The 20,780-nt window shown below is 44.1% G+C and overlaps 1 protein-coding gene across 1 annotated transcript in view; it reads left to right on the plus strand.

Moving 5' to 3' along the window:
- Positions 1-19,165, plus strand: part of PTGIS (prostaglandin I2 synthase) — a 62,001-nt gene extending 42,836 nt beyond the window's left edge. The window contains 8 exon segments of the mRNA XM_069750820.1: positions 1,668-1,802; positions 1,888-2,027; positions 2,722-2,903; positions 10,586-10,742; positions 13,143-13,324; positions 14,225-14,376; positions 18,858-18,987; positions 18,989-19,165. Coding sequence (XP_069606921.1) covers positions 1,668-1,802; positions 1,888-2,027; positions 2,722-2,903; positions 10,586-10,742; positions 13,143-13,324; positions 14,225-14,376; positions 18,858-18,987; positions 18,989-19,030 — 1,120 coding nt within the window. The 3' untranslated portion in view covers positions 19,031-19,165.
- The last annotated feature ends 1,615 nt before the right edge of the window (positions 19,166-20,780 follow it).

Raw genomic sequence — 20,780 nt, forward strand, 5'->3', positions numbered from 1 at the left:
GTAGGATATGGATGGTGCCCGCCATACAGATCCTGACCGTCCCTGTGCACTTGAAAATAATAACTGCATATTCCCCCCATATGTAATCACAATGGTGAACACCCCACATGTGTGTTACTGTGACATACCCTTACGTATGACAATGGCAACCTCACCCCGTGTATGACAATGGCGACCACCCTTTGGGTATAATAATGGCGACCTCCCCTTGTACGACCTAGTGTGTAATAATGGCGACCTCCCCTTGTGCGACCTAGTGTGTAATAATGGCGACCTCCCCTTGTGCGACCTAGTGTCTAATAATGGCGACCTCCCCTTGTGCGACCTAGTGTGTAATAATGGCGACCTCCCCTTGTGCGACCTAGTGTCTAATAATGGCGACCTCCCCTTGTGCGACCTAGTGTCTAATAATGGCGACCTCCCCTTGTGCGACCTAGTGTGTAATAATATGGACCTCCCCTTGTGCGACCTAGTGTCTAATAATGGCGACCCCCCTTATGCGACCTAGTGTCTAATAATGGCGACCTCCCTTGTGCGACCTAGTGTCTAATAATGGCGACCTCACCTTGTGCGACCTAGTGTATAATAATGGTGACCTCTCCTTGTGCGACCTAGTGTCTAATAATGGCGACCTCCCCTTGTGCGACCTAGTGTCTAATAATGGCGACCTCCCCTTGTGCGACCTAGTGTCTAATAATGGCGACCTCCCCTTGTGCGACCTAGTGTCTAATAATGGCGACCTCCCCTTGTGCGACCTAGTGTGTAATAATGGCGACCTCCCCTTGTGCGACGTAGTGTGTAATAATGGCGACCTCCCCTTGTGCGACCTAGTGTGTAATAATGGCGACCTCCCCTTGTGCGACCTAGTGTCTAATAATGGTGACCTCCCCTTGTGCGACCTATTGTCTAATAATGGCGACCTCCCCTTGTGCGACCTAGTGTCTAATAATGGTGACCTCCCCTTGTGCGACCTAGTGTCTAATAATGGCGACCTCCCCTTGTGCGACCTAGTGTGTAATAATGGCGACCTCCCCTTGTGCGACCTAGTGTGTAATAATGGCGACCTCCCCTTGTGCGACCTAGTGTGTAATAATGGCGACCTCCCCTTGTGCGACCTAGTGTGTAATAATGGTGACCTCCCCTTGTGTGACCTAGTGTCTAATAATGGCGACCTCCCCATGTGCGACCTAGTGTGTAATAATGGTGACCTCCCCTTGTGTGACCTAGTGTCTAATAATGGCGACCTCCCCATGTGCGACCTAGTGTGTAATAATGGTGACCTCCCCTTGTGCGACCTAGTGTGTAATAATGGCGACCTCCCCTTGTGCGACCTAGTGTCTAATTATGGCGACCTCCCCTTGTGCGACCTAGTGTGTAATAATGGCGACCTTCCCTTGTGCGACCTAGTGTCTAATAATGGCGACCTCCCCTTGTGCATAATAATTGCAACCGCCCCTTGTATGTAATAATGATGAATGCCCTTTGTGTGGAATAATGGCAACCACCCTGTGTGCGTCATAATTATTAACGCCCCTTCTGCGTAATAATGGTGACCACCACTTATATAAAAACATAACGGTGACTGCTCCTTGTGTGACAACAGCGACGACCCATTGTGTGTCTTCCATCATTTAGCTTTTTGCTCTTTTCTTGTTTTTTCTTTATAGGCATCTACAACAGCAGAGTCTGCGGCAGCTGGCTAGCGCCATGTTCTGCCATCTTTCCTCAGTTCTAAGCAGCGAATCGGGGACAATGTGGCGAGACGACGGGTTGCTACACTTCAGCTACGGTGTGATGTTACGGTACATTCAGCATTTTGATTTTTTTTCATGATATGACATAGAAAGGGGGTGCTGCAGATAACATGGTGGCTTCCTTGTCTCTCAGATCTGGGTATTTAACCCTCTTTGGCTCAGAGTCCAACCAGGGTGGGGAAGATGACCTCAGACATTCGCTGGATGTTTACAACGAATTTAGGAAAGTCGATCGGCTGCTGATGAAGAGCGCTCGTGGACAATTATCTGCCGGTGAGTCAGGAGACAAAATTGCAGAACAGTGGTCAATCGCTATAACAATAAATAATAATAATAATAATAATAATAATCGTCCCTTGGAAATAACCTGCTGGTATTACTGGATGTGTACAGAAAGCTGCAGTCATCCTGAGCTCCACTAGAGGGCAGTGCTGGCACACCTTATACACTATAGACCAGTGCTGTGCTTCTCACCTACTGTAAGACTATATGTAGTCATTTTACCATGCAGCTGTTTAACCCCTTCCTGTCAGAGACAGTTTTAATTTTTCAGCTTTCATTTTTGTGTGTTTTTTTTTGTCACACAGCCATATCAGGACTTATTATTTGCATCATAGTTTTGAATTAAACCATTTATTTTAACATTTAACGCACTGAAAAAAAAAATGATCAAAGTGGGGAAAAAAGGCATTAAGAACAAAAAAAAACCTACAATTCTGCTTTTGAATTTTAGAAACAAAATTTTTCAGATCAGCACAATTACTTTGGTACCAAACTCGTATTTTTTTTTTACTGGTTATAAAAACTTCTACACACACACACACACACACGCACACGCACACGCACACGCACACGCACACACCCCCCCCCCCCCTCCCCAGCAGACCCCCGATAACCTCCGTCTGTCCTATAATAATCCAGGAGCCCCTATTATACACACAGGTTAATGAGCCCTTGTCTTGTGTAGGGGAGAAGAAGGAGCTCAGATCTATAAAGGAGAAGCTTTGGGGGCTACTGGACCCAGAGAAACTCTGCAGAAAACCTGGCAGAAGTAAATGGCTGGAGAGCTATCAGCGCCACCTGCAGGAGCTGGGTGTAACTACGACAATGCAGCGCAGGGCCCTGCTGCTCCAACTGTGGGCCACACAGGTAAGAGGAGTCGCACTTGACCATGGGAAAGAGGGGTTCATAAATGAAATAAGAATAACATGGCGAAAATAAACATCCGGAATAACCGGAGGGACGCACAATCACACGACTCCTCCTTAGTGAATTGCATAAAGCACCTACACCCACTACCCGAGACTCCATCACTCCAGCCAATTGGCATCCATGTTGCAAGTACTAGATAATATCCACTGTGTATAGTTATCCTTCATAACATATGTTTAAAGGGTCTAATCTGAGAGCAGTATAATGAAGAGAGAGACCCTGATTGCAGCAATGTGTCACTTACAGGGCTGCTTGCTGTAGTTTTTATAAAATCACAGTTTTATCTGCTGCAGACCTAGCAGTCCTCTGAATGCTGAGCTCTGTATAACCCCACCCACACCACTGATTGGCTGCTATCTTCTTATGCACAGTGTACACTGCCAATCAGTGGTGTGGGCGGGGTCAGAGAACTGGTAGATCTGCAGCAGAGAAAACAATGATTTTAGCAAAACTACAGCAATCAACCCAGTAAGTGACACATCACTGGAATCAGGTCAGGTTCTCTTTCTCTATATCATGCTGCTTTCTGATGGGGTAGCAAAACCCTGTTGACAGATTACTTTTATCTAGTAAAAAAAAACATTGTATATTTACTGCAGATAATGAGTATTAACCCAGTATAACATCCAGTGTATATTTACCTATTTTAAACTCAAGTGTGTGTAATAACCTAATATTTCCACCCAGTATAATAACCAGGCTTATATGTTGCCAGTATGACATCCAGTGAATATATTTACCCACTATAATATTAAGGGCATGATTTGTCATTTGTGTTTTTTCTTTGTGGTATCCTTTGATGTTTTTTGCAACAAATTCTTCAAAATGGCTTGTGAATTTTGCTCAAAATAAAAAAAAGGTCTTTATTATTGTCCTTATCATTTTTTGCAACTTTTTTTTTAAAGTTGCATTTGATAAATCAGATGAAAATATATGAAAGCTGCGACAATTTTCACATTCGCAAACATAAAAAAAGAGACAAATACTTATAAAATAGATTGTAAAAAGGAGCAAATTAAAGGAAGAATATGGTGTAAATGAAAAACAGTAGAAAAACACCAAAAACGAGAAAAAAGGCACAAATGTGTAATGAATCAGGCCCAAACTGTGTATAAATCCAACTGGTATAACATCCCGTGTATATGAGTCGCCCGCCTGGGCCTTGGGGTACTCTGTACAGGGTCCGGTCGCACTTAAAGGGGATGTCATGGTGGCTGTAACCCAATCCGTGGCCCTGGGACTCAATAAAAGGGGAAAGGTCTTTTAAGGGAATTGTGAAAGTCTATTTTCGTGACGCCACCTCTGATTCTCGGTCAATGGGACCAACGCTGCTTAAAGGGGTCCTCTGGGGTGATGTTGTGGCAACAAGATGGTGACGCTTCCCACAGGTGAAGCGGGGTCCCCAGAGCTCCCAAGGTATATGGTAAGGATGGTGTATGCTGTTAAATAAGTGGAGGACACAGAGTGGTAAATTCTTTACCTGGTTTACTGGCAGTAGCAGCCCACAGTCCAGAGTACCGGTATGGCCCGGCTGGCCTGGTGGCAAAGGTAGATCCCTCTTCCTGGTGATGTCCGTAAGCCTTTCCTACTTGCGCTGATGTGCGAGGTCCCTGCTGCCTGAAGCTTGCTGGCAAAGGACCCCTTTCTTCCCCTGTCCTGAGACAGGTACCTGTATGGCGGGCAGATTGAGCCATTTTACAGGGTCTCTATCATGACCCGGGCCCTTCAGGTGCTGCTTCGTCTTCAGGTGTGGTGTGGGCAAATTACATACAGTCAATGCCCTCTGGTTCTGCCTCATGTCCTGGAGCACAACACGACCTCGGGCTCCAGGTGCCAGGTTCCTGCGCTCTGGCTCTGAGGGTGTCCGGTCGCAGTTCCCCTCTGTGCCCTTTTTCCACTACTTTGCACCTTCCCTCAATAGCTCCACCACATTCAACACCCCTCGGGTTCTCGTCCTTCCCTGGAGCTGCAGCTCAGTCCTGGCTGCACGGCTCCATAGTCTGCACTCCGTTCCAGACTTCCTTTCTCTTCAGTGTCTCTCTCCAACTAACCAAACTCCTCCTCCAGACCCGTACACTTAAAGCTGAGGAAAGCTCCCCTGAATCTGGGTCCTGAGCTCCCCCTTCTGGCCTGGATTCAGAACGTGTTGTGTGTGGGTGCCTTACCTGGAAAAGAGATTCCCCCTTGCTTCCAAGCATGATACCGCCCTCCCCGAAAGGAAGGCAACATCACTGTAACAACCGGGTATCTGGGGTGTTACACTCCCCCCGTTAACTCCAGTACTCCCGGACTGGGAAAGAAAAACAAGAGTACAGGTTAAAGACATTTTTGGATATGCAGGTGAACAGGTTAACTAGTGAAAAACTGAAGCATCCCTTTATGGGAGGTACGGTTCTTGAACATTGCATAACAAAACTTTACATAACCAAAATATTTATCATAAGTGCACACAGGTGAAGAAAGTGCAAACATATATACAGTGGGGCAAAAAAGTATTTAGTCAGTCAGCAATAGTGCAAGTTCCACCACTTAAAAAGATGAGAGGCGTCTGTAATTTACATCATGGGTAGACCTCAACTATGGGAGACAAACTGAGAAAAAAAAATCCAGAAAATCACATTGTCTGTTTTTTTAACATTTTATTTGCATATTATGGTGGAAAATAAGTATTTGGTCAGAAACAAAATTTCATCTCAATACTTTGTAATATATCCTTTATTGGCAATGACAGAGGTCAAACGTTTTCTGTAAGTCTTCACAAGGTTGCCACACACTGTTGTTGGTATGTTGGCCCATTCCTCCATGCAGATCTCTAGAGCAGTGATGTTTTTGGCTTTTCGCTTGGCAACACGGACTTTCAACTCCCTCCAAAGGTTTTCTATAGGGTTGAGATCTGGAGACTGGCTAGGCCACTCCAGGACCTTGAAATGCTTCTTACGAAGCCACTCCTTCGTTGCCCTGGCGGTGTGCTTTGGATCATTGTCATGTTGAAAGACCCAGCCACGTTTCATCTTCAATGCCCTTGCTGATGGAAGGAGGTTTGCACTCAAAATCTCACGATACATGGCCCCATTCATTCTTTCATGTACCTGGATCAGTCGTCCTGGCCCCTTTGCAGAGAAACAGCCCCAAAGCATGATGTTTCCACCACCATGCTTTACAGTAGGTATGGTGTTGGATGAATGCAACTCAGTATTCTTTTTCCTCCAAACACGACAAGTTGTGTTTCTACCAAACAGTTCCAGTTTGGTTTCATCAGACCATAGGACATTCTCCCAAAACTCCTCTGGATCATCCAAATGCTCTCTAGCAAACTTCAGATGGGCCCGGACATGTACTGGCTTAAGCAGTGGGACACGTCTGGCACTGCAGGATCTGAGTCCATGGTGGCATAGTCTGTTACTTATGGTAGGCCTTGTTACATTGGTCCCAGCTCTCTGCAGTTCATTCACTAGGTCCCCCCGCGTGGTTCTGGGATTTTTGCTCACCGTTCTTGTGATCATTCTGACCCCACGGGGTGGGATTTTGCGTGGAGCCCCAGATCCAGGGAGATTATCAGTGGTCTTGTATGTCTTCCATTTTCTAATTATTGCTCCCACTGTTGATTTCATCCCTCCAAGCTGGTTGGCTATTGCAGATTCAGTCTTCCCAGCCTGGTGCAGGGCTACAATTTTGTTTCTGGTGTCCTTTGACAGCTCTTTGGTCTTCACCATAGTGGAGTTTGGAGTCAGACTGTTTGAGGGTGTGCACAGGTGTCTTTTTATACTGATAACAAGTTTAAACAGGTGCCATTACTACAGGTAATGAGTGGAGGAAAGAGGAGACTCTTAAAGAAGAAGTTACAGGTCTGTGAGAGCCAGAAATCTTGATTGTTTGTTTCTGACCAAATACTTATTTTCCACCATAATATGCAAATAAAATGTTAAAAAAACAGACAATGTGATTTTCTGATTTTTTTTTTTCTCAGTTTGTCTCCCATAGTTGAGGTCTACCTATGATGTAAATTACAGACGCCTCTCATCTGTTTAAGTGGTGGAACTTGCACTATTGCTGACTGACTAAATACTTTTTTGCCCCACTGTGTATATATATATATATATATATATATATATATATATATATATATATATATATATATATATATATATATATATATATATCTATAATATAACGCTGGGAGCGTCACTCTGTCCGAAGCCTTTATAGACTGCGCAAGTGCCGGCGCAGTCTGGGCCTCACAGAGTGACGCTCCCAGGAGATCGCGGTATGCGTAAACACTGAACGCACACCGCGATCTCCACCGAAGAGTCAGGGACCGCCAGGAGGGTAAGTATATTCACCTGTCCCCCGTTCCAGCGCTGCATGCGGCTCCATCTCCCGTCTCCTCTGCTGTGACGTTCCCAGTTCAGAGGGCGCGATGACGCGCTTAATGCGCGCCGGCGCCGCCCTCTGACTGAACAGTCACAGCCAGAGGAGCCGGAAGATGGCGGTGCGCAGCGCTGGAACGGGACAGACAGGTGAGTATAGCAAGTGCTGGGGGCCTGAGCTAGCGGTGATACCGGCACCTGACCCCCACATCGCGCCGGTGTCCCCGCCTGCTCAGGCCCCCAGCACTCGGCGCCCAGCGACGATAGGTGAGTATGGTATTTTTTTTTTTATATATATGGCAGCAGCATACGGGGCATATATAATGGAGCATCTTATGGGGGGCATATAATACAATGGTGGCGCAGGATGGGAGCAGCACATGACAGAACGGGGGCGCAGGATGGGAGCAGCACATGACAGAACGGGCGCAGGATGGCAGCAGCACATGACAGAACGGGCGCAGGATGGCAGCAGCACATGACAGAACAGGGGCGCAGGATGGGAGCAGCACATGACAGAACAGGGGCGCAGGATGGGAGCAGCACATGACAGAACAGGGGCGCAAGATGGGAGCAGCACATGACAGAACGGGGGCACAGGATGGCAGCAGCACATGACAGAACGGGCGCAGGATGGGAGCAGCACATGACAGAACCGAGGCGCAGGATGGGAGCAGCACATGACAGAACGGGGGCGCAGGATGGCAGCAACACATGACAGAACGGGGGCACAGGATGGGAGCAGCACATGACAGAACGGGGGCGCAGGATGGGAGCAGCACATGTCACAATGGGGGCGCAGGATGGAAGCAGCACATGACAGAATGGGGGCGCAGGATGGGTGCAACACATGACAGAATGGGGGCGCAAGATGGGTGCAACACATGGCAGGATGAGGGCGCAGGATGGGTGCAGCACATGACAGGATGGGGACGCAGGATGGAGCAGCACATGTCAGAATGGGGGTGCAGGATGGGAGCAGCACATGTCAGAATGGGGGTGCAGGATGGGTGCAGCACATGTCAGGATGGGGACGCAGGATGGAGCAGCTCATGACAGGATGGGGACGCAGGATGGAGCAGCACATACCAGGATGGAGACCATATACCAATATAGATGCTAGCCACCCGGGCGTAGAACGGGTTCAATAGCTGGTATATATATACACAGGTCCTTCTCAAAAAATTAGCATATAGTGTTAAATTTCATTATTTACCATAATGTAATGATTACAATTAAACTTTCATATATTATAGATTCATTATCCACCAACTGAAATTTGTCAGGTCTTTTATTGTTTTAATACTGATGATTTTGGCATACAACTCCTGATAACCCAAAAAACCTGTCTCAATAAATTAGCATATCAAGAAAAGGTTCTCTAAACGACCTATTACCCTAATCTTCTGAATCAACTAATTAACTCTAAACACATGCAAAAGATACCTGAGGCTTTTATAAACTCCCTGCCTGGTTCATTACTCAAAACCCCCATCATGGGTAAGACTAGCGACCTGACAGATGTCTAGAAGGCCATCATTGACACCCTCAAGCAAGAGGGTAAGACCCAGAAAGAAATTTCTCAACAAATAGGCTGTTCCCAGAGTGCTGTATCAAGGCACCTCAATGGTAAGTCTGTTGGAAGGAAACAATGTGGCAGAAAACGCTGTACAACGAGAAGAGGAGACCGGACCCTGAGGAAGATTGTGGAGAAGGACCGATTCCAGACCTTGGGGAACCTGAGGAAGCAGTGGACTGAGTCTGGTGTGGAAACATCCAGAGCCACCGTGCACAGGCGTGTGCAGGAAATGGGCTACAGGTGCCGCATTCCCCAGGTAAAGCCACTTTTGAGCTACAGAGATGCAGCACTGGACTGTTGCTAAGTGGTCCCAAGTACTTTTTTCTGATGAAAGCAAATTTTGCATGTCATTCGGAAATCAAGGTGCCAGAGTCTGGAGGAAGACTGGGGAGAAGGAAATGCCAAAATGCCTGAAGTCCAGTGTCAAGTACCCACAGTCAGTGATGGTGTGGGGTGCCATGTCAGCTGCTGGTGTTGGTCCACTGTGTTTCATCAAGGGCAGGGTCAATGCAGCTAGCTATCAGGAGATTTTGGAGCACTTCATGCTTCCATCGGCTGAAATGCTTTATGGAGATGAAGATTTCATTTTTCAGCACGACCTGGCACCTGCTCACAGTGCCAAAACCACTGGTAAATGGTTTACTGACCATGGTATTACTGTGCTCAATTGGCCTGCCAACTCTCCTGACCTGAACCCCATAGAGAATCTGTGGGATATTGTGAAGAGAAAGTTGAGAGACGCAAGACCCAACACTCTGGATGAGCTTACGGCCGCTATTGAAGCATCCTGGGCCTCCATAACATCTCAGCAGTGTCACAGGCTGATTGCCTCCATGCCACGCCGCATTGAAGCAGTCATTTCTGCCAAAGGATTCCCGACCAAGTATTGAGTGCATAACTGAACATTATTATTTGATGTTTTTTTTGTTTGTTCTTAAAAAACACTTTTATTTGATTGGATGGGTGAAATATGCTAATTTATTGAGACAGGTTTTTTGGGTTATCAGGAGTTGTATGCCAAAATCATCAGTATTAAAACAATAAAAGACCTGACAAATTTCAGTTGGTGGATAATGAATCTATAATATATGAAAGTTTAATTGTAATCATTACATTATGGTAAATAATGAAATTTAACACTATATGCTAATTTTTTGAGAAGGACCTGTATATATATATATATATATATATATATATATATATATATATATATATATATATATATATATATATATATATATATATATATATATATATATATATATATATATATATATATATATGTGTATATATATATACACAAAGGCGCATTGACCAATCCTGATCTCCGCTACGCCAAACAGGTAGATACACAGTCTTACGCTACCAGTGTGTAGCAATATCAATGAGGGGTACCTGAACTATGCCAAAACTATTTATACTTCAGTTCTCAGGTAACACTGTCCATTTAAACTGCAAGAAAACATCAACATAGCATTATTTTCATGCAGGTGAATGTTTCTTTACTTTCTCTTCCAGGGCAGATGTTTACCCAATAATTTCCCCATGTATCAAAGTATATACTTACCCAGCATGACAATATCTGTTTATATTTACCCGGTATGATGTCCAGTTTGTATAATACCTACGTGTTAGGTGAAGCGGTGACTCTCACTACCATCATTTCTTTTTAGGGGAACTCCGGCCCTGCCGCCTTTTGGCTTCTCCTGTTTCTTCTGAAGAACCCTGAGGCCATGGCTGCCATCCGAGCAGAACTGGAGAATTTGCTGAGAGGCCACGAGATGCGACACATGATTAGCCAGGAGACACTGGACAGCGCCATTGTCTTAAGTGAGTAGCCCCTACCTGGGTAAAGTACATGGTGCAGTCAAAAGTCTGTTTTCCTTCAAGGAGTCGTCTGTTTTTTTTCTTATTTCCATATTGAAAAGTAAGCGGGTCTGGTGATGTCACGTCTACATCGAGGCATAATTTAGGCGGGAGGGGGGTTACAGGGACAGTGGCTCCTAGCGCCAAAGTCTATCAGATCAAAAAATGTTGCTGTAATCCACCCTCCACCATGCTTCTAATGTCAAATGGCTTCAGCCTGCGAGTACCACTTCTTGAAGCGGCACTGATTATATAGAACACAGCAAGCGAGATGAGTTGCATAGTCAGCAACTGACATGACAAAGCTCAGTATAACGAATGAGGTTTGATGTGTTAGTTTCTGCCTACGCAAAGCGTAGCAGCCTTTGACAATCTAATCTGATCTGTTGTGGTCTACATAAACGAGATGACAGAAAAGGACTAGTTAATGAATAAGAGTTTGAATAATGTGCGGTGCAGATGAATAATGTGCGGTGCAGATGAATAATGTGCGGTGCAGATGAATAATGTGCGGTGCAGATGAATAATGTGCGGTGCAGATGAATAATGTGCGGTGTAGTTGATTCAACACTGTCTTCATTCATTACTTAAGGCTGTGTGCACACGTTGCATTTTTTCGCGGTTTTTCCCGATAAAAACGCTATAAAACCGCAAAAAAACGCGTACAATAAGCATCCCATCATGTAGAATGAATTCCGCATGTTTTGTGCACATGATGCGTTTTTTTCCGCTAAAAAAACGCATCACGGTAAAAACCGCAGCATGTTCATTAATTTTGCGTTTTTTTTTGCGGATTTCCCACTACAAAATGCATTGGGAAGTGTCTGGAAAAAAACGCGGCAAAAACGGTTTTTCTCAGGAATTTTCTGCGAGAAATCCTGAACGTGTGCACATAGCCTAAAGCTGCAGTGAGAGTTTTAGGCTATGTGCACACGTTGCAGATTATTTGCGGTTTTCTAGCGTTTTTGTGCTATAAAAACGCTATAAAACCGCAAATAATCTGCATACATTAAGCATCCTATCATTTTTAATGAAATCCGCAATTTCTGTGCACATGATGTGCTTTTTTCCGCATGAAAAACGCATTGCGGAAAAATAATGAACCTGCTCATTAATTTTGCGTTTTTTTCGCGGTTTTCCCACTGTCTAATGCATTGGGAAATGTCTGGAAAAAAACGTGCAAAAAACGCGTCAAAACCTCACAAAAAAACGCATGCGGATTTCATGCAGAAATCTGCCAGAAATGTCCGGATTTTCACAGGAATTTTCTGCATGAATTCCTGAACGTGTGCACATAGCCTTACACTTTTTAAAATACTAATTAGGGCTAGCATTAAAGGGGTTGCCTGACCTTAGGCTACAAATCTACAGTCACTCTGTGTGACTGCAGACTTGTGAATTGCACTGCGTCTTCTGAGGATTCTCTGGTGACAGCTTCGGGAGCGCAAGTATGTGATTTGCATAACATGCCACATGCCAACTAGATGCACTGCACTGAGGCCACACATGTCTAGTCAGAATGTGTCCGAAAGTATGCAAATTGCTGCCAGTGCCATCATCGGAGAATCCTCACAGTGAGCAGTTCAAGCGGTGTGAGGATTCAGAATTCTGCAGGGACATAGAGTGACTGCAGACTTGTAGCCTAAAGCTGAACAACCCCTTTAAGGTGGGGGGCTAGGGATTAGATTAGCGCTAGGCTTCTGGTTAGAGTTAGGCTATGTGCACATGTTCAGGATTTCTTGCAGAAATTTCCTGAGCAAAACAGGACATTTTCTGCAAGAAATCTGCATGTGTTTTTTGCGCGTTTTTCCTCACGTTTTTACCGCATTTTTGGTGTGGTTTTTTTTTTTTGCTGATTTTTCCGGAGGTTCCCAATGCAATAATATTGTGGGAAATCCGCAAAATTAATGAACATGCTGCATTTTTTACCGCGATGCATTTTTTTTTTGCGGAAAAAAACGCATCATACTACTGTGACTACCAATATCTGCTGGCTCACATGCATTAGGAGAAGAGTGAGAACGGAGGCCTTCTAGCAAATTTGTGTCTGCTCCTTTGGTGCAGAAACAGGAAAACTGGGGGAGACACAGAGGCTGCAGCAATCACACACCACAACATATGATGAAGGCCATGAGTCACAGAAAAAACAGGATCACATGTACTGACACATCATGTGATCACCGCTATGACAGGTACGGTTGTCCTGTCACCTATAATAGCAAGTGGATTCCGCTATACAGTGGAATTCCAGCCCACGTCCTTCATATAATATTCTTCATGAGTATTATTCGTATGAGACAGGTGACTTGTAATATGTAGATTATACTCAGTGATCACAGACAGGCTTATTTGTGCTATTTCCAGACAGTGCCTTAGAGGAGAGCCTGCGCTTAACCACCGCACCCTTCGTCACACGGGAAGTGGTGTCTGAGGTATCCCTGAAGCTGGCGGATGGCAGAGAATACACCCTAAGGAGGGGAGACAGGCTTTGCCTCTTTCCCTATGTCAGTCCTCAGATGGACCCAGAGATCCACCATGATCCGCAGGTAACTGCTGCAAAGCGTACACATTGGACACACAGGGCAAATCGTAACATCTGCCTCAAGCTGGTGCTCAACTGCCCCACAGACTCATCATGGCCACTCTTTTTGATGGTCTTCAAATAAGCAGGAATTTGGGACTAGTCCCACAAGTCCTGCCCTGAGGCTACACAATATTTACTGAAGACACAAAAGAGCATAGTGGAACCAAAAACACTCAGTTTCAAAAAATCACAGTAATCCGCAAGTGCTAGTAAAAAGATGTAAAAAACAGGGTATTTGGTTGATACGTTTTTTGAAAAAAATGTATACTAAGCTGCTCCACCAAACGTCACGGTATACCCATATCAGAGCAGTCCTAACTGATGTATGCAATCCCTATCTGATGTATTTAAAAACCTGATCATCTGCATATTACCTATGTGAACAGGGTTCAGAGAGGAAAAGTCCATGTGGACATGCTGAGTGGAACAGCTTTTGTGCAGATAGCCCAAGAGGAGTGGCGGGTAACTCCCCAGTCTTGTAGACACAAGAGAACAATTATGGAAACAGGAACACATGGGCTACTCGCACAGTTTGGTGGAGCAGCTTAGTATACATTTTTTGCAAAAAACGTATCAACCAAATACCCTGTTTTTTACATCTTTTTACTAGCACTTGTGGATTACTGTGATTTTTTGAAACTGAGTGTTTTTGGTTCCACTATGCTCTTTTGTGTCTTCAAGTTTCTTGGTGGTGTGTGAACATGTTCCTACAGACTTGTTCACTGTGCGAGTAGCCCATGTGTTCCTGTTTCCACAATATTTACTGGTCTGGGGGTACAGAGGGCAGATAGATCTATAATCATCCCTGAAGTGTATAAAGGGTTGGGGGAGCACTTGGGTAATTGCTGGTCTCTTTTTCCAGATGTTCCAGTATGACAGGTTCCTCAATGTGGACTATTCTGAGAAGACAGATTTCTACAAGGCCGGCAGGAGACTCAAGCACATCAGCATGCCCTGGGGCGCCGGCAGGAACATATGCATTGGGAGGTTCCATGCAATCAACAGCATTAAACTGTAAGAGGGAACGTGAGATGATATTATGTGTACCGTCTGGCAGCATGCAGTTACGAATCCATTCACTGATGCCTCATAACTCAGTATTGCAAAAAATAATTATCAGGCAATTAGCTTTTAACACCACACGTCACTGCTAGGCGCTCACAACTCTTTACTGCTGTGTACCTTCCTGACACTTTAACTCTTTCACCCATTTAATCCTGAAACCAACAAATTCCACAGGTGTCCTACCACAAGATACCTTGCAAAAACATTTACACCACTTCTAAGGAGATTTTCTAGCTGATAGACAACCAATATGAAAGCATCACAGAAAAAAAGAATTGTCAGGATCCAAAACTCTCACAAATGTAAATAAGAGCCCCAATGATCTCCGTGAGGGTAGGTTGACATAAAAAATCATTCAGAGTTTCATCCAGAAAAGTGAGATGATTTTTTTCCATCCCATTTTTCTGGATGAAATACTTTTTGAACAACAGCTATTAATCATTCACAAGACAGTTTCCTTTGTTAGAGAATTGCAATGTATCTGTAAAAGTCGGATGCTTTATTATGTCTCCGTACAATATACAATTATTTTTTTTCTGAGCCCCCATAGACTTGAATTGGTGAGTTTCATACGATTTGGAAACTAGTGCATGCTGCAATTTTTTTAACACGCATAATCCGTCAATGAAAAAAAATTACTTATCTGCACTGCCCCATTTAATAATAAATGTCCAGGTGCTGTCCGCTTTTTTGCACGTACAGCACTCAAGCCAAAAATACGGTCATGTTCACTAGCCCTTATAGTGACCAGATGAAATTTGTAGAGGAGAGTCCAAGGACAGATCCACATGGAAAGAAAATGAAAAAGAAGATTTGCTCAGAACTCAGGACACGGAATATGGAGGTCAACAGAGCCAGGATGTCCATCACTAAGGCTTTAGGCCATGTTCACACAGTGCGTTTTTTACTGCGGAACCGCCGCGATTTTGCCGCTGCGGCTCCGCAGCTGTTTTCCATGCAGGGTACAGTACACTGTACCCTATGGAAAACAGGAACCACTGTGCACATGATGCGGGAATTGGGAAAAAAAGCCGCGCTGAATAGCCGCGGTAAAAAAGAAGTACCATGTCACTTCTTTTTGCAAAACTGCAGCGGTTCTGCACCCATTGACCTCCATTGTGAGGTCAAACCCGCAGTAAAACCCGCAGATGAAAAATATATCTGCGGGTTTTACTGCGGTTTGTGGTGCAGAACCGCTGCAGTGTGGCTGCCTCCCGTGCCCCAATCCCACCCCCCCCATGCTCCGATGCCACCCCCGTGCTCCGACGCCCCCCCCGTGCCCTCATCTCCCCCCCCTTATACTTACCCGGCCTCCCGGTGTCCGTCTGGCCGTCTTCTCCCTGGGCGCCTCCATCTTGCAAAATGGCGTGCGCATGCGCAGTGCGCCCGCCGAATCTGCTGGCCGGCAGATTCGTTCCAAAGTGCATTTTGATCACTGAGATAGGTTATATCTCAGTGATCAAAATAAAAAAAATAGTAAATGACACCCCCCCCCCCCCCTTTGTCACCCCCATAGGTAGGGACAATAAAAAAAATTAAGAATTTTTTTTTTTTCCACTAAGGTAGGGTTAGGGGTAGAGTTAGGGGTAGGGGTAGGGTTAGGGGTATGGTTAGGGGTAGGGTTAGGGTTAGGGGTAGGGTTAGGGGTAGGGTTAGGGTATTTTCAGCCATTTTAACCCTAAAAAACTTCCTAGAAAACACACAGACTCTGCATAGAAAACTGCATAAAAAAAACGCATCAAAAAATGCATCAAAAAACGCACCAAAAAAGCACCAAAAAAGCACCAAAAAAAGGACCTGCGTTTTCTGCCAAGAGCTGCGGTTTTTAGTCCTGAAAAAAAAGGAGGGAAATCAGGAACGTGTGAACATACCCTTAAGGTTTAGAAGCTTCACTCCAGCCTGGAGTAGAAAGAGAGCTGAGGTTAAGAACATTTGGAGGTTAACAGGAAGCAGGTTGTCCAGCACTGAGTCCATAGAAGATTGCTTACACAAAGTCTATAAGCCACTGTTGAGACTGGTAGAGAACCAAAGCAGAAGTGAAAAATATCTGGAGTTTACAGGAGACAAGACGTCCATCACTGATGCCATAGAAGGTTATTTACACAAGATCTAGAATATGTGAAGCCATAAAAGGCTCCTACTTCACATTGTGTCTATATGAATAATTCCAACCTAGTGAAGAACATCTGGAGGTTATAGGAAGTAGGATATCCAACACAGAAGCCATTGAAGACTCTTCAAACCAGAACTACAAGCAGCTGTCTAGCCTGGTTAAGAAGGACATCTATATGTGGCAAGAGGAAGGATTTCCACCATCTGAGTCATGAAAAACTCATCACACCAGATCTATAAATTGTATTCTAGCTTGATGGAAGAGAAAACAATATACAAAGATGCATTTTCATTTATAGATATTTTATATTATTTTTATCAAGTGAATTAAAGGCAATTTCATTATAGAGCATTGAGAGGTTTTATTTTAGGATGGTCATAACAGATGAGGAATTTGAGAATGGGTTTTATCTCACCAAAATATGTATCGGCGTAAATGGCCAACTCTCACCATCAATTTCATCATCTGCAAGATTACTCTGATAGTTCAGAAAAATGTGCGTGTAAATCTAGATTATGGCTTCGTGTACCCATCACTGAGCCCCAGCAAAGCAGGGTCCAGTGATCAACGAAGCTACTCTATGACACCGTCATTTGGTGCACCATTTGCTGCCATAGAGAGCAAAACCTTAACACCTTCATGTGCATGGGCCAAGGACTGAACCTTGAGGGAATTTACAGGAAATGGCATGTCTCCAAAAAAATAAGTGACAAGCCGCTACATCCATGGAGAAACGGTACCGGACCGTGTAAGATAAAAAGTACCAATTTGACACTAAAAGATAGTTGACTAGAAGCTCTTGTGTTGAGCTCACCAGCTGAGGTGGATCCTCTAAGCTTTAGGTCCAGGTGGGCAGATGGAACCCAGGCATTGATGCAGCAAGCAGAAAAGCACACACAGGAAACTCAGGAGCAGCATGATGGATGAAGTGGAACCCAGCAGGGATGAATGCAAGCGTAAAAACACAAAAAGCAGAGCTGGTGTGGCACACCAAACGTAGGCCTAGAGTCTCAATCCAATGACACAGATGTGTGTTTAAATGGGTCTTAAATAGGTCTATGTCATTAATCCACTCTGGGCAACCTGCAAAAACCAACGTGGAGCACAGCAGAGGGCAGCGAACCCAGGGGAAGGAAATAGAGCCTTGGAAACAAGGGAAAGGTATGTCACATCTAGACAACAAAAAATTACCAACTGGAGATTTAAAAGTTAGTAACCAGAGTGGTAGTCATAGAGAAAGGACATGAGGACTATAGACCAAGAAACTAAGATAATGAACCTCCATTGTTTGAACTTCCAAAGATAAGTCAATGAATGAAATATAGGTAGTGGGGGAGTTGGGGGATGTTTGTCATTTAAACTGGGTTTACGCTAGCTGACCAGTGTGAAACAGCGACAGTTCTGCAACATGTTTTCCAATTGGTTATCATTTAATAGTCTTTTTTAACATGCAGGCTCTGCTTCAGAAGTGGACAGAACAATCAGAAATAGATTGTTCTGTGCGCAAATGTTGCCATTGTTTTTGGCAGCACACTACACTGAACAATTTGCTGTCCAGAATGATGTTCTTTTAACTAAACCAAAAGATAATTTCATCCAAATATCAAGGCTTTTGCTCACTCATCGGATGATCAGTGCCCTGTTTACACTGTCCGATAATTGTGAAACAAGCGTTCATTGGAATGCCCTTTCCAAATAATAATGCAATGTATATACACCTGAAATGTAATTCTTCTGACCACTCTCAGACAACCACCCTTTCTGAGCAAACACCCTCTGGTAGAACACTACCATCACAATGTACACTACCCTAAAAGTACCTCTAATGCTAAGCACACCACAACCACTAAGAAAGCCCAGCTCGTTCTGTGAAATGAAGGATTGTCTTGTTTCAACTGAAGAAGGAACGACTGTAATAGTTTCAGTTGAGCTTGGGTAATTTTTTTTTCAGCCAAAAATCAGCACTGGCTGCATCATTGGCTGAAAAGGTCCAATATTGTCTGATTTCGCCTGCAATCTGTTTGGGGATATTGTCAAATGTTTGATCTTTTGTCCAATGAATGGTCGTTCATCGGTGCACTTTCATCTGTGTATGAGCATGCCACCTTCAGTAAGAACGCCACCCTCGGCAATCGCATCACCATTGCTAAGCCCACTATCCATTAGGCGCAGTTCTCTATTCGTAATGTTTCTTTAATTTTTGAGGCTTTGGTGTCTAAAAATTATGTGAATTTCAAGCATTCTGTATTTGGTCCCATCCTCATCTATTTGAAAAGGGGCCACACAAACCCCCACTAACCAAGCTTCTCTCTTTCAGGTTTGTCTGGCTAATGCTCCTCAATTTTGAGTTTGAACTGAAAAACCCACAGGAAACATTTCCAGAGTTTGACCGGAGCCGATATGGATTTGGGGTCGTCCAACCAGTAGGCGATGTGGTCTTTCGATATCGAAGACGATATGAGCAGATATCTATTTAGTAATGGAACATAAGACCCTTGGGATCAATCTGGTCCTCCGTGATCTGACACCGTCCCAAAATCCATCAGAGCCAAATAATATGGTCAGACTGAAACACTGGAAGGGACATGTTCAAGTAAATAGGAGGTGGATCACTGCCCAATATCATAGGATAGATTCCAACAGCACAGAATGAAGCCCCCCACGAAACACAACGCACATCTACATCCAGATGGATGCTGCAATTGACCAAGAAGTTTCTCCTGCAGCCGATCACTGGAAAATTCAATCCTCTATTGTTTTACTGTAAATAGCATACACATGCAGACAATAAAGGATTTGCATTTCGTCTCTATATGTTTCTTATATACAGTATATCTAATCCTGTATATCACATCACTTGAATCCACCCCAAGCAGGAAGTCCTGGCAAGCCAGGAGTCAGGGTGTCTAAAAGAGTCACTTGGAAGAGGTGGTCATAAGTCCTTTGATTCCCAGAGCTAACTAAACGCTATTCATTGTTAAAAAAATAGCATAAGAGAGGCATTATTTGCTGAACAGGTCATTTTAGTTTAGTTTAGTTACTGCTTGACACACTCAAAAAGGAGAGCTCCAATGGATCAATAGATTCTTTACATATAAAAACAGGAGAACCTATAAAAATCAGCTTGTTTTGAACTGAGGACTTAAGGTGTAGAGTGTGTAGGGGTATATGGACTATAGTGTTGTGTTGCTGCTCCTAAAGACAACATCGCCTAATGTGAATAGTGTCATGCATTTTTGTACATGTATTGTGATATGTGAAGTGTGAACTATGTAATGCGGTTTTAGGAATTTAATAGTCAATAATGCATAGTGTTTTAGGTAATTGTGTTGCTGTGCTGGTGGTGTAAAGGTAATTCCTAGTGTGAGTAATGTACATTCCAGGACAAGTCTAGGGTAAGCATACAATAACACATAGTTTAGAGTTTAGGACAAAAGAGAAAGTGGGATAAGCAGTGTAAGGGAGATTGTAAGGGAGATCTGCCCAGCAACATGCTGAAGAGACAGATATAGCTAGGTGTTTGGTCTGGCCCACAGTGGGAGCTATTAGGGCCAGTAAAATGTAAAGACTGCTTCCTGTTTCTAGAGGGGAGTTTGTTTGCTAAGTAACAAGGTGAAGTTCAAGTTGCAGTGGGCTGATAGCAGAGGCAAGTACATAGTGTTCTTAGGCAAAATTGTGAGTGAGCCTCCTCTATGAATGAAAAGCAACCCCACACATGAATGGTCTCAGGATGTTTTACTGTTGGCATGACACAGGACATGGTAGTGCTCACTTTGTCTTCACCAAACACTCATTCTTCCAGATTCCCAAACAGTCTGAAGGGAGTTTCATTAATCATTAGTGAAATTTATCCCAATCCTCTGAAGCCCAATCCCTGTACTTCATGCAGAATTTAAATCTGTCCTTGTTTTACTTAGGACAAGTGGCTTCTTTGCTCCCTTTCTTGACACCATGATAAAAAAATATTTTGCCCCGGTACATACAGATTGAGTGACACCAGCCTGCTGCTATTTCTGAGCAAGCTATGCAGTAGTATTGAACCAAACACGTAGATTAATCTTTTTAGAAGATTTGCGCTTGCTGGACTTTCTCGAGTGCCCTGAAGCCTCCTTCAAAATGATGGAACCTCTTTCATTGAAGTACTTGACTCTATAAATGTTTAATTTAGGGTCAATCTTAAGGGTAACCATGAGGGTAACTATGGTTAACAAAAGACATTGCTTTTAAGCACCAGCCCCAT

Source organism: Ranitomeya imitator, chromosome 2 (genome assembly GCF_032444005.1).
Source record: "Ranitomeya imitator isolate aRanImi1 chromosome 2, aRanImi1.pri, whole genome shotgun sequence".
NCBI classification, from domain to species: Eukaryota; Metazoa; Chordata; class Amphibia; order Anura; family Dendrobatidae; genus Ranitomeya; species Ranitomeya imitator.